Source organism: Procambarus clarkii, chromosome 47, assembly GCF_040958095.1.
Source record: "Procambarus clarkii isolate CNS0578487 chromosome 47, FALCON_Pclarkii_2.0, whole genome shotgun sequence".
Classification (NCBI taxonomy): Eukaryota; Metazoa; Arthropoda; class Malacostraca; order Decapoda; family Cambaridae; genus Procambarus; species Procambarus clarkii.
In genome coordinates this window covers 23,169,549-23,184,216 of record NC_091196.1, presented here as the reverse complement: position 1 = coordinate 23,184,216, position 14,668 = coordinate 23,169,549, and the positions used below count along the sequence as shown (strand labels likewise).

Genomic DNA, 14,668 nt, shown 5'->3' with positions numbered 1-14,668 from the left:
TTCTTGGGCATAGTTTAAGAAAGATGATCTTAAGTTTACTGAGTTTCTTTGAATAGTTGACAATCTGTTGCATCTGCATAGCAGACAGTTCTGCCCAATGAAGTGAATGAAGGAGGAATGGCAGTGATTTTTTGGTTAAAACTGTTATTTTTAAGTACTGTACAGTATAATCAGGGATCTGTAACTGACTTAGAGAAATGTGTACAAGTGATACTGAGAGTAGGGTTGATCAGTGAAGGGACATGACTGATGTAATGAACCAGTTTTATCAGATTTACCGTACTTTAGTTAGTTGGACGACGTTTTTGTCGTTTTGTTTTTTTGGAGTTCTTTTGATTGTGGTTTGTGTTTAGTATTAAACTCTGCATGAGTTTGTTTTGATATGCCTGTCTTTCTGGGTTTTTCCCTGGTGATGGCAGAAATGATAGACTTTACATGTAAAGTATTCATGTGCCATCGCTCCCTGCGCCTCCTCGAGGGGGCCCAAGTTCTGGCTTGTCCCCGGTAGGCATACAAGAACTGCGCGATTGATGACACTCAAGTAGTATGGCACTTAATCAGTAAGCTAGCTTCAGAGAGCCGACGGGACTCCCCACAGGATATTGAGCTGAAATATGTTAATGTTTTGCAGTACTAGAGATGAAATTTATGTTGAGTTGTGTGTGGGCCATTGCCTTGATTACTGATGATGTTTTATGTCCTCAGGATGCAGCACAGGCGATGGTCGCAGACTGCGATCATCAAGCCATCAGACGAAACAAAAATGTGGAGGCTTTCATTAATAGATGTATGTTATTTAGTATGTGTTTATGCTGTTATTGTACTATATATATTCCTACTTATCATAAGTTATTTTATGTATTATGTCAGTAAATTCTTAAATTAGTATTGTTATGAGCTCTATTTGTTCTTATTTTTCACTATCCAGTTACATACAGCATTACCAACATACCTTTCAAATCTTTACCTTAATTTTTTTATTTCTTGCATGTAATATAATTCAATACTAATTGTGATATAACTACCGGTAATTATGTTAAGGGGATTTTTATTACAATTCTTAGTTCACAACTGTACTTACTATAAAGTCACTGCTCATGCTCATGCTAGTATTCACAAATATTAGGGTAAAATTACCTAAAATCCATTGTATAAATAGAAAGGAGACAGTTCCCAGTGATGCCAGAATCATTCCTGAAGATGCAGTACCTATGAATATATTAACCAAAAATACAAAATATTATTGGAGAAAAGGTAGAAGCTTTTAAGAAGAAACTTGAACATTTTCTGCTCGAGTTACCTGACCAATCTGGTTGTCAGAACGATGTGACCCTGCAGACTACAAGTCAAACAACCTCATGGACCAGATATTTGTTATTTCTTAATAATATATTTTTTTCAGGTACAGTACAGGAATATTTGGTTTAAGTTTCTTAGTTGGAAATACAGGATTGTGTAATAAATGGCAAGGACTTTTTAAGAATTCATAAACCTAGCAGGTCAATTATATCTGCAGGTAATCTCTATGCCATTATATGCTGGTGATAATTCATGTTACTCCTGGATGCAGGGATGCTCACCATAAACTCATAATACAGTGTTGAAAATTGTTTTGATGGATATTTTTTTTTACATGACAACAATAATAATTAGTCTCAAAGATTTGGGAAGAATTAAACCACCTGTTGGCTCTAGCATTAAGTCAGACAACAATTCAATTTCAATTTCTTTCTTCTTATGCACCATATACCCATTCCATGGGCGGTGGTGTAAAGGATTACAGACACATAATCGGTTCAGGAACTGAACTCTCTAGTTTGTTTAGTTAAGCAAATAACAATCTTTTAGATGCTAGTTACACAATTATTAATGTTATATATACATGTACACATACATACATGTACATATAAATATATACACATACATCAGACAACAGATGTACAATATTTGTTATATTCTGCTGTCCTCTGATAACCTTATGGGGTGGAAGAGCGAGAGAGGGTGAGATGGATATGCAGCAGAGTGTATTATTTTTCAAGATATACCATTGATTTTTTAAGTGCTTAATGAATTATGTAATTTACAATAATACATTTTTTCCTGCAGATCGGGAGCCCATACTGGATGTGGAGCTATTGCGAATGAGAGCTGACGATTTTACAAATATTAAAGTCATAGGCAGGGGGGCATTTGGTGAAGTTCAGCTTGTTAGACATAAATCTACTAAAAAGGTGAGTTAAAATGTTTAAAAGTTCCAAAGGCTCTTGCCATAAAAGCTTTCTATTTTGGATTTTACTTGTACTGTACTGTACTTACTGTGATGAATTATTATTTGATTTTCTTCTTTATTTACAGGTATATGCAATGAAATTATTAAGCAAATTTGAAATGATTAAGCGATCAGACTCTGCATTTTTTTGGGAGGAGCGGGACATCATGGCTCATGCTAATTCCGAATGGATTGTGCAACTTCATTTTGCATTCCAAGATTCTAAGTTCCTTTACATGGTTATGGATTACATGCCAGGTAAGGAAGTCATACGATGGCTAACATTCTGTTTAAGATCAGTATATACAAAACTAGGACAGTCAAGTACTGTACTGTACAAAATAAAACAAAATAACATACCCAGTATGTCATGCATTGTCTAATGATTATTTAATAAATGCTGCATATATTATTTACCGTATTTGCCGGTGTATAAGACGCGTTTTCATTTTTTTATTTTTAAACGTATCAAAAAAATTGCCCTGCATCTAATGCGGCCGTATTACGGATGGAAGACCGAGCACCATAGGCTAGGGAGCCGGATGAGCATACTGGGTAAGTTCGCTAGGCACAAAAATCGTTGCTAACAATAAACTATTGAAAACAAGCCGAGTTATTACGGTCCATTATCACAAATTTACGAAAAATTGCTTATGATACGTCTGCAGTTATGAAGGAAGCTCACATCATTTCACCACCTTACCCAGCATACATAACCCACACATATCACACGTTATTTAATGACTGTGTTACCTTTAAAACATTTATTCATTGTCTAAATGAAAAATGCTCCTAAAAATTTGAAAGGAATGTTAAACTTTTATCTGCCTGTCAGCATTTGAAATGAGTAAATGACAACAAAACCAGAGCACTGTGATGGTGTGCTGCCCTGGTGGCCTGATGCAGCAACACAAAACATCACATCCAGAAATACAGGTTTCACATCTTGTTTAGCAATTCTCTTGCCCAAAATATGAACACCTGCACAGCTTATCTTAGAGGAGGTAAGAGTTCGGGTACAAAATCCACTTTAAAATATCTTTCAATACATGTACGATGAAACATACTAAAGTAGTTTTTTCCACAAAATATCCTTGTAAAATAAAGGTGCGTCCTATGTGAGGGTGCGCCTTTTATGCTGGAAAGTACGGTACTTGAAAATTTAGAGCTGTGCATCAGCAAACTCATTCTTTTGCTGAAATGTGATCTGATTATGGAATCTGAATTAAGCCAGGGGTAAGAGGTGTTTTATCTGTATAGTTTTTATGGTATGTTGCACATACTGTACAGTAATTATAACATGTCTTAAAAAAACATAAGAATGAAGGTACCTAACTGCAGAAGGCCTATTGGTCCATACAAGGCAGCTCCTATTTATATCTTGTAACAACACTTGGGAAAACTTGAAATAATACGTTCAAAATTTAAAGTCTCTGTATAGTATTTATTTAAGCGGGCCTAGCCAGGGTGTCTTTAGAAGTTGGTTAGCCAAGAATGTCTACTAAGCTAAATGCTATAAAATGTAAACAGCAAAAGATAACTTTACATTGTCTTGTCACCTGGTTAGTTTTGGGGAACGAATTTTCAGCTTCGGGTAGCAGCTTGTTCCTTAGGCATAGTGATAGTGCCATATTGTTAGCCTAACTACCAAACTATCATAGTGTGTGTAATTGTCCTTTATAGGTGGTGATTTGGTGAACCTCATGTCCAACTATGATGTACCAGAGAGATGGGCTAAATTCTTTTGTGCTGAAGTAGTATTGGCGCTTGATGCTATCCACTCCATGGGCTTTGTTCACAGGTTGGTTATCATTATCATCGTAACCTGTTTCATCACTAATTTTAATGCGCACTATATAGTGTGTTAAAATTTAGCAATATTTTCAATGTGGTAAATGACTTTGCAGCAAGATTTTCAGAACATTACCTCATTCAGTTCTTGATTTAATTTGCTTTTATTTTTTCCCCAGAGATGTGAAGCCTGATAACATGCTCTTGGATAGCAGTGGCCATCTAAAGTTGGCTGACTTTGGTACTTGTATGAAGATGGATAAGGTATTTACATTCTCAATGTTTCTTGAATCATGATCATTTAAATTCATAATGGCACTTGAATCAATATATAAAAATTATATAGTGATGCCTTGATTTGCAAACTAGAGAGCAACAGACCCAATTTATTTTTGCAGTTTGAGGTTCATTGCAGCTGGAGATGCTTCCAGGGAGGCATTTGTGTGAAGCAGTGTTTTTTTAAGATAAAAATACTGTGCTATGCATTTTTCCTAATTATTTTCTTCTAATGTTTCATCCATCTACATAGAAATTAAAAACATGATCAGAGTCACATTAAAGGAGTTACCATTTGTACCTTAATATTTCCCAATCTCTGTGGGTAATTTTTATGAGCGTGACTTTGTTCCTATTGCCTTGCCCATGGCACAATTATAAGTTTTTGCCTTTCCCTTTTGTCACTCAAGCCTATCATTGTCATAGGATGTTGTTCACAAGATTTAATATTTTTTTGTGAGAAAGTTAACTTTTATTCTGTGTAGAAATTTCCTTACACTGTACTGTAATTTAATATATTACAGCACTAAAGTTCTGCAGTAGACCATCAACATTTTATCTTGAGCCTGCCTTATTAATGTTGTAATAAATACATTTTTGTTTTTCTGCTCATGCCACACTAGATTATTGCATAAATTCCATATAGAATAAATGTATGAATTTAAACACTTCAGCACCTTACTGGTGTGCTTCCAGGACGGACGACATTTGCATGTACTGTAATGTATTTGTATTTTGTTGTATCTGTGTAAATGATAAAATGATTTTTCCCAGTGTTATGACATGATTGATATGTAGGATGTTTTAAATGAGATACAGATCACAGCGAGAAAGACCCCTGCCTTGATTTATACAGACTGGCAAATTGTATTACTGTACTTGTTTACATACTGTATGTAATTCATCATAAAACATTCACATAAGGGTTAAAACTGACAAAATCCATTTTTGTACAGAAATTAACCATGAAAGATAACATTTAGAATTGGAAAGTTAGTATAAGAATCCACTTTTTGTTCTAGGATGGCCTAGTAAGAGCAGATACAGCAGTGGGAACGCCTGACTATATCTCCCCCGAAGTCCTAAAATCTCAGGGTGGTGAAGGGGTCTATGGCCGCGAGTGTGACTGGTGGTCTGTGGGTGTCTTCCTCTATGAGATGTTGGTAGGGGATACGCCATTCTATGCTGACTCACTAGTTGGCACTTACGGAAAAATCATGGACCATAAAAATTCTCTTAAATTTCCCGAGGATATTGAAATATCATCTGAAGCGAAGAGTCTCATATGTGGGTTCTTGACAGACAGGTAAGATAGAGTTGTAGTTGTTAAGCATTCTTAATTCATATGTATGGAAGTTGAAGAGAATAATTATGCTATTTATTCGTAGACATTCTTGAAGGTCACGAACCTAGCCTAGTTTTTTTTATAAAGGCATGCTCATTAACACTTTATTGTTCATGAACATTCTCATTGAGAACTTCATAGCATGTATGTTAAGAAGTTGCTGTAAATATTGTGTGTAAATTATCTAGTTTAATTCTTCTGTCTTCTTCTTACCTAAATGATAAACACCATTCAACAGAAAATACCAGAAAATACAAATGTTAGTACAGTACATACAGTAGAGTATTTGTATTATACATACATACAGTAGAGTATGTATTATACATACATACAGTAGTATTATAGTTAATGGAAGGGGGTGGATTAAAAATCTGATGGCTACTCTGATGACTTGTTTCTGGTTCTTATGCACAATTTCTGATATTTCATTGTCTAGCATTATTAATACTCTCCTTCCCAGATTTTCTTTGCTTCTTCCTTATCTTCCTTTGCAAAATTTTTTTATTTGCCATCCCAAACATTTCTATTTATGGAAGAAGCAGCACTTATGTGAATTTGAACCAGATCTCTTGGAGTCTGGGTCTGCATCTGCTATCTGGGAAAGTACTGGACATGTGCGGCCACCTGGTTGGCTGGCAGTGCCTTCTTTCTATGGGAAAATGTAATTAGTTTTTTGTTTACAGGTCTTGTAGTGGAAAGATGTTTCTCCTATATATATTGTGCTGCTGGGGGGGACCAAATAAACTTTTTGAATAGGGGTTCTTTATGCTCCTTTTAACCTTCATGATGTGGAGAATTGGCAGTTGCACTTTTATGTTCCACTTTATTGCAACTTGCTGCATCATTTTTTTTAATTTCTTTCTGCCTGGCTTGACCTACTGAAAGTGTTAACATGTGAACACATTAAGCTACTAATGAAAAATGGTAGTAAGGTAAGATTTACGTTGATCCCTTCACATGTGTAGATATTATTACACAAGGGAGCTAGTGAGGAGGGCCACGGAGAAAACTCTTGGTAATGAGAAAATCTGTAGGAGCCATGATGAGGGCTCAAACCTATGCGGTGGGTAGTCCCACGCACATGCCCCGAGTCAACGACATGGTCAAAGGGATTGTAACTTGGAGTTCTGTTGAACTCTCACAAGGATTTCCTGAGGTTTCTACTGAAGCTGAAACAGGATTTTCATACAGTCCCTCCAATTTACTCTGACTCTGTCATCTAGGAATGTTCTACTTCTGATGCTCCTCTTTCAATACACAGAGTAATCACACTAACGTGATGAGTCAATGTAAAAATCATTCAGTGATTTTCTCTTTGATGCAGTCGCATTAGTGTGATTATTCTCTGTGGACTCTTGGTAATGTTATGCATAAAGTAACTTTGGAACAAATACAGATAAAGACTTAAGTTGGTCCAAAAAGATATAGAAAAGGTCAAGAAATCTATAATGGTGGACAGCAGTAACACACTAAAGCACTAGGCACTAATGAGCATGACTTGATCCTAAAGTTATAATAGTGGGAAAGACTCACTGTACATGAGATAAAGATCAGGGTATAAATATTACTGGTAATATGGGGCTGATGTCTGTGAAAAAGATAAGGAATGCAAAATATGTAGTACTGTATATCACACACTTGCATGTTATCTCACTATGTATTAGAGGGTGAATGGCTTGAACACTATAGAAATAAAGAAATTAGTAGTGTACGGCATGAAAGTGTTTGATGTGTGATGATATGATATGACACAGGCACGTTATCATATCATTAGGTTCAAGCACTTTACACCAGGAATGTAATACTAAAATTCCTATGATACATTTGTATGTATTATGAGATAACTATTGAATTAATGTAAATGTATTTGTAATGTAATAATTTGTAATGTAATACATATAGGATTATTAGGTGTGTGCAGTATCAATTTGTGAGCTCCCTTGAGGGACCTGTCATAGAGGAGGGGAGAAATAGCCTAAACGTTTTGGGTTGTATATGATCATTTCAATAAACTTACTTGAACATGAACCATGTAGACCTGAGGAGTAACTTGGATTATTCTTGATAATCAACATTAATCTGTTCTCAATCTGCGCAACTGTGAAGCTCTCACTTGCTCTTTGAAACTTGATATAAATACTTTATCCTTGTAACTCAGAATGCATGTAATTCATTATTATGCATATCATAGGCTGCCTATTCAATATGTTTTTGCTTATTATGTGCTAGTACAGTATTTTGATAAAAGGAATCTTATTTCTCAAAATCTTTCAGATTAACACGGCTTGGGGGAAATGGCATTGAAGAGATTAAACGACACACTTTTTTTATCAATGACCAATGGACCTTTGATACTATAAGAGAATGTAAGTTTTTCTAATATTCTTATCAACTTATTTTAGAACTGTCTTTAATGTTTCTTGTGCTGATGACTAAGAGGCTATATTTACGTGATTCACTGTTTTGATTAGAACAGGTTGGGAATGTCAACTGTGTGTAAAGAGTAGAATAGTTAATGAATTAATTTTGCAAATATGCATTAGAAAGACGGGTGCTTATAATATGTTAAGCTCTTTATCTCATTGGCAGAAAGCTGGAGTTCATTAAGGTTATTTATTAACGTACATCTCAGAGGGAAGCGGGATAACGATGCCAGTTTTTATCGTTAATCAGTCGCCTGTATTTGCTTTCTAATGGTCGTGTCACATGGTAGGTGTACCGCCAGTAGTTCCGGACCTTACAAGTGATGATGATACCAGTAATTTTGATGAAGTGGAAAATGAGGACTCGTCAGAAGAAAGCTTTCCGACTCCTAAAGCCTTTGTTGGGAATAATCTTCCGTTCGTTGGCTTCACATACTCTAAGGATTACCGGTACTATACTTAGATTGGTTAACATTTGTTTGTTATTTCTAAAATTTCTATAAAAAAAATTATCTTCAAACTGAATCATGTTTATACTAATACTGTAGTAGTAATACTAATACAATTTTTTCTTAAAATGCTTCTGTAGAATTGATATACATTGCTGGACTATTGGTCACTTTTTGTGCCCTTTTATACTATTACTGTACTGTACTTGTTCTATACAAACGTTTCTCAAACATGACCTCCAAATAGAGTGGAATCCCACATAAACAGAACTTGGTCCACTGGAAGATCAATAAAATTTTAGTGGAGTTACCAAAATGTGGTGTTGAAAAGTTAAAAAGTTATACTATACTAAATTTTTTTCAAAATTAATTTTGGTATCAAATCACATGCAAAAGCATTTTCTGTCACTTATATTAATAATTTTGTTTAGTTTGGGTATGAAATAGTGAAAAATAAGGAATTTCTCATGCAGCAATATTTCTTTTGCCTTGAAAGAGGTATGGTGTGTTACATTTTTCTATATTAATGCTTTTTGTATTATACAAATTTGTTCAATGTCTTTTCAAGCATTCACTTTTTAAAGTTCTTTTTTAATACACCATTATCTTTGTCTTAATATTTTTATCCAAATTTTGGTAGATTCAAATTTTGATGAGTTTGATTTTGTTGGTTGTTTCCTTGTGTGGCTTCTTGACCCTTGTGAGTTTATGGGAGCCAGTCGGCCGAGCGGACAGCACGCTGGACTTGTGATCCTGTGGTCCCGGGTTCGATCCCGGGCGCCGGTGAGAAACGATGGGCAGAGTTTCTTTCACCCTATGCCCCTGTTGCCTAGCAGTAAAATAGGTACCTGGGTGTTAGTCAGCTGTCACGGGCTGCTTCCTGGGGGTGGAGGCCTGGTTGAGGACCAGGCCACGGGGACACTAAAGCCCTGAAATCATCTCAAGATAACCTCAAGATAACCTTCCCTGCATGGTACAAGTACTACATAATAGCAAGAGCTTAAGTAGCAGAATTTAAACTATAGAAGATATCCCATCGAACATCATTGTCTATTATTGTTTGGAATGATTTGCTAAATATTATTAGATACAGGCATACATTTAGTGAAATACATGGCTTAGTGCAAACTATGAAGTCAAAATAACTAATATGTTTTTTGCAGATTGCTGAGCACAATGGACAAACCTGATGGCAAAAGAAATTTGGTAAGTGCTTATATAAAGATTTTTATCTTTTAAGGCTCAGTTTAATAGATGTTTTAAACAAATTTACCCTTATCTTTAATTAAAGTGGTTTGTGTGGTTTTAGTCATAAGTATGTGGATGGTACATTGGGTGCAGAGACAGTCTTGACTGCCTTACTCAGCCAGTTGGGAACAGGGGTGCCTTGACCATCTGACCTAGAAGATTAGGAACAGGGGTGCCTTGACCATCTGACCTAGAAGATTGGGTACAGGGGTGCCTTGGCCATCTGACCCAGAAGATTGGGTACAGGGGTGCCTTGACCATCTGACCTAGAAGATTGGGTACAGGGGTGCCGTGGCCATCTGACCCAGAAGATTGGGTACAGGGGTGTCTTGGCCATCTGACCTAGAAGATTGGGTACAGGGGTGCCGTGGCCATCTGACCCAGAAGATTGGGTACAGGGGTGTCTTGGCCATCTGACCTAGAAGATTGGGTACAGGGGTGCCTTGGGCACCTGACCCAGAAGATTGGGTGCATCTTATCCAGTAGGATTAGGTTCGGAGAATTGTTCCCGAGATGAGATGTTTCAGTACTGTACCTACAAATCACAGGGGCTGTACTCTTATTACTGTATTCTTAGAGCAATCTTCTATCCTTTTTATGTTATTTTCCTATTGCTGCAAAATTTTATGTATTAAATTTTTTTTTTTATGTATACTGTACAGTATTTCACCAAATAAAAACGAGTTACATTTAAGGGCTGCGTGCGTCATTATCAACAATTGGTTACTTATCATAAACATTAAGTCTCTTCGTGGAACTTTTTCATTTTTTTTCTAGCTTTCTTTACTAGTAAATATGTTGAAGACATATCTTATAAAGGCAGTTGTTTTGTTCTTGACTTTAGTAGGTGTAGATAGTGGTTGATACCTTGAATGTATGTAGCTATTTACCAAAAGATATATGTCTTATTATGGTACTGTATATCTACACATTAAGATACTTGTTGCATATATTTAAGTTTTGTGGCAATTGGATGTTGCTTGTTTGATGCAAAGATGCTAGGACCTTTGCTTGTATTTTGTTTAATTGTAGATCAGTCTCGCTGTGAGACAACATGTGTTGTAAAGAACAAATAGGAGGGAAGGGAACTATCAGGAGAAAGCATCAAGCCATTATGACCATACAGCTCTTGGAAGGAGTCATATAATTATTTGGGATGGGACAGGGGGATGGAATGGTGGTCAACCACTTAAGTGGTCGATGATTGAATGCCGACTTGCTACATAGAAGTGGATGTAAAGGTTAAAAAGAGCATGATGAGTAAAGACAAAATAAAGTGTGGTGGGTCATCATTTTTTTTTTTTAAATTTGTTTATAGCTTATCCATTTTTTAGGATGCGACTTGGATACTGTATTTAAAAACATTTTTGTCCAACTAAAACTTTAGGATACAACTTAAAAGAAAAGTATAGGCAGTTGTTAGTGGGAATGTTCAAAATTTGTTGTAAATAATTATTATTTTTCCTAATAAGCAGAAACAATGTTTCTGGTGATAAAAGTGAGAGGAAATCATGACACTTTTCAAGTCATCAATTATTTATTCCAATTTATCTTGAGTTATTTACTTAATATTTTGCTTTGAGCCTGTACTCTGTAACTTAGATGCCCTGTTTCCTCTTGGAACGTTTCAATTTTAGACACCTTCTAGAATTCCGAAGACTCTCTAAGGAACACTTGAAATGGCCAGTGATGTGGTGCAGTAATGTGGTGCAGTAATGTGTGTGTGTTGGTAAGTGGCTTAGTTCTGGCTCATAGCTAGTTGGGTGACTGTGCATACAGCCTCACTGTTAGAAAGGAGGCCCTTACAAGCCTAATAGGCTTTCTGTACCCCGGCAATCAGATAATAGTTTAAACAGTTTAGGGCTCCACTTAAGCCCCATTCCAGGTTCCCAAGACTTGGTGTACGGTTGTGTGGTGGTGTTGGGAGCCGGTTCCAACACCACCACCACAGCTGTATGCTAGGTCTTGAGAACCTGGAATAGGACTTAAGTGGACAACCTGAACTCCCTCACCACTCGCACTTTCACAAACAGTGTCTTGAATCACTGAGTGCTTGTTTCGATGTCTGCTCTCTCCAAGGCATCTTCTTGGCATCAAGGCAGGTGAAGCTGCCACTTATTGCAGTACTCAAGCAGTTAAGTATTAGTACTGGCAGTCTCAATTTGCAGCATTGTTGGTCTCATGGAAGATTTTTCTTTATTTAAAGAAAAAAGTTACTCTTGTGGCCTTAACCTCTGAGTCATGGTTTCACTTCAGGAAGTGTGTTGTCTGGTGTTTGTTATGTTGCAATTTGCTCCTGTTTCATCTGTTAAGCTCCTGTGTTCCAATCCTCCTACTTTCGTTGCTTAAGGTCCTTTCTCATTGGTTCCTCCCACCTGTGCTTGGGAGGATTTTTCTTTACCCCATTAAAAAATGGAGTCAGTTCATTCTGAGCTTACTTCTGACACGTATAAGGGACTTCAGCTTCTCTGTGGTGCACTGCAATATACTCTTCCTCTTCCCTGGTTCAGGAAGCTTTTATTCTGGGGAGAGGGGTTGACCATTCATTCTAGTTCTTCTTTGATTCCTTTGGGCTCGGATACATAAGGTGAAGGAAATTCTCCTTTGTGTGGTAGGTATTCTGGGCCCCATCCCCTTGTAAGGAACAAATTTTGTCCTCTTTATTGCCTTGATTTCAGTTCATCATGCCCTGTGTGTGTGAAAATAAACTGTTCTTTAACCCTTAGATAGCTAAGCTGCTTTACCCCTCAAATAGCTAAGCTGTTTTAAAGTCCTACATTTAGATGTACATGTGGAAAAGTATTGGAAACCCACAAGATCAGTTGCATATGTCAATTTCAGCACAGGAGGAATTCATAGATAGCAATTGGAGCATTGTAAGGGTCTAAGGTGAAGTTGTCGTCCACTCCTTTTTGCATCCCTGGCTCAGTGGAACTTGAAGCATTTTGATTTGTGGAATAGGGCACATATCTGAATTGAGTTATCTGGGCCAGCATCAGCTTCCTGGATGCTGTACCAGACCCCTGAAGCATCTTGGCTGGGTGGCAATGCCTTACAATATTCTATGGGAAAATAGCACCTGTTTTATTGTTTACAGGCACTCAAGTGGAATGAAATTTCTCCAATCTTTAATGTTGTTCTGGCAAGGACCAGTTAGACTTCGTGAATAGGACTTTATATGCTCCTGTTCTACCTCTTGAAAAAGAATTGACCTCTTGTTGCAGCTAATTTGAAGGTTCGGACATTCTAAATTGTCAAGGCTTGTCATTGTCAAATTGTTTGCTTGGCAGTAGCTCTTCACCTCCCAGCTTTATGCAGAGTTTGCTAAGCTGGTGCATGGTACATGGTGTCTTTCTTTTTGCTGCATGCCTTGCCTGCAGATGTGCTCTGGGAGCAGTTTTTTGGAAACTAGTTGTTCTCTTTCAATCTTGCTTCTCACACCTTTCTTGCTTCTTCTGTTTCACGAGGATGAGGTGTTTAATGTGAATACCTTCCACAATGCCTGGTTAGATGGCTGATGTTGTAACATTAAGCGCAATTTGCAGGTCCTATCTTGCTATAAAGCTACTTGGAGAATAGTAGTAAAAGTTTCTCAGCTGCAGCCACAATACATTTTCATTGCCAATGTAATTATTGTGTGCCACAGTTGGATGCTGGTGGGCAACAATTTAGAATTTGAATGTCAGAATATACAGTCATAAGCCCCCTTGTATTCATGTAGCCTGCTGTGCACCAGTTTCTCAGCCCTGACATAAGTAATCAGAAAGTGAATGCACTGATTGTATATGTGAAGCTTGTAAACTTGTGGTATGCTACCAAGTGGTGTATGATGAAAGAATTCTCTTGCTCATTCCTCAATATGTCTCATAGTGCAGAACACGTATTTCCATTGGCAGCTTAACTGCCTCTCTAAAGTTATCTCATCCTTTCATAGTTCATCCTTGTAAATACAAATCTTTTTGCCCTCTATTTCCTTCCATGTCTACTTCTCTCTTTAAACAATAGAATGAATACATGTCAGTTATGTGACCCATCATATATTTATAATATATGATACTTATATGATATAGATTATATGACCTTAGCTACATCTAGAGAAAAATCAGGCTTTTCTTTTTATCTCATTGAAAGAACATATAATTTGCTATCAGACTATCTGTAATGTCATATAATTTAGTGCAGCTGGTACACAATCTTGTCCTGTTTACAATTCCCAAAAAGCAACTTCCTTGGTGGATGCTTTCCTATATTTGGTAATTTAGTGAGAGTTTTGGTTAGCATGCAGATTCTGGCTAAAAGCAACTCTTCTTGGCATGAAATACAGTAAATGATTAAAACCTATGCTGGTTGAAAAGCATAAACTACTCTAGTGCCAGTTTTTTCTTACAGTATATGCTGCATTTAAAAGGCTTTTTCAAACTAGGTTCAATGCATGAGTAGTTGTAGTAAGAGATTATGCTGGTAAATATGCTGTAGGGAAAGTTACTAGTTATAACTGTGTCCTACATAAATATAGAAGTGATAGTGTATTATAGGTGCCTATAATGATAAGTAACCATTTACCATAATTTCTTCCTTTACTAAATATTGCAGCTTGAAATTTATTTTAAGATAAAACTCAAAAAATGAGGATTTTAATGCATGTTTGTAACTGGTGTACATTTTGTCCTATATACTTAATTAATGTTTCATTGTCTTTGTTGTGTGTATATAGTAAATTCCAATATCCAGTTTAGGTATGGTAATGCTGCATAATGCCCCAATATACATAACTTGTAATTGCATGCTTCTCCCCGGTCCATGTTTAGTTGGTCGACATTCATGGGAAGTTAGTTGTTGCAGACTTGCTGAAATCTTGTGACTAATA

General features: G+C 36.6%; 1 protein-coding gene across 5 annotated transcripts in view; it reads left to right on the top strand.

Moving 5' to 3' along the window:
• The window catches only part of LOC123762919 (rho-associated protein kinase 2), a 60,979-nt gene that overhangs the window by 4,614 nt on the left and 41,697 nt on the right, over positions 1-14,668 (top strand). For all 5 annotated transcript variants that reach the window (XR_011222280.1, XM_069302126.1, XM_069302128.1 and 2 more), the window contains exons 3-11: positions 706-787; positions 2,107-2,231; positions 2,356-2,527; positions 3,953-4,070; positions 4,240-4,324; positions 5,359-5,642; positions 7,956-8,047; positions 8,395-8,554; positions 9,717-9,759. Coding sequence is in view for 4 of the 5 variants with exons in the window: in XM_069302126.1 (XP_069158227.1) it covers positions 706-787; positions 2,107-2,231; positions 2,356-2,527; positions 3,953-4,070; positions 4,240-4,324; positions 5,359-5,642; positions 7,956-8,047; positions 8,395-8,554; positions 9,717-9,759 (1,161 nt within the window). In the remaining variant the exon portion in view is untranslated. The remainder of the gene's footprint in view (positions 1-705; positions 788-2,106; positions 2,232-2,355; positions 2,528-3,952; positions 4,071-4,239; positions 4,325-5,358; positions 5,643-7,955; positions 8,048-8,394; positions 8,555-9,716; positions 9,760-14,668) is intronic.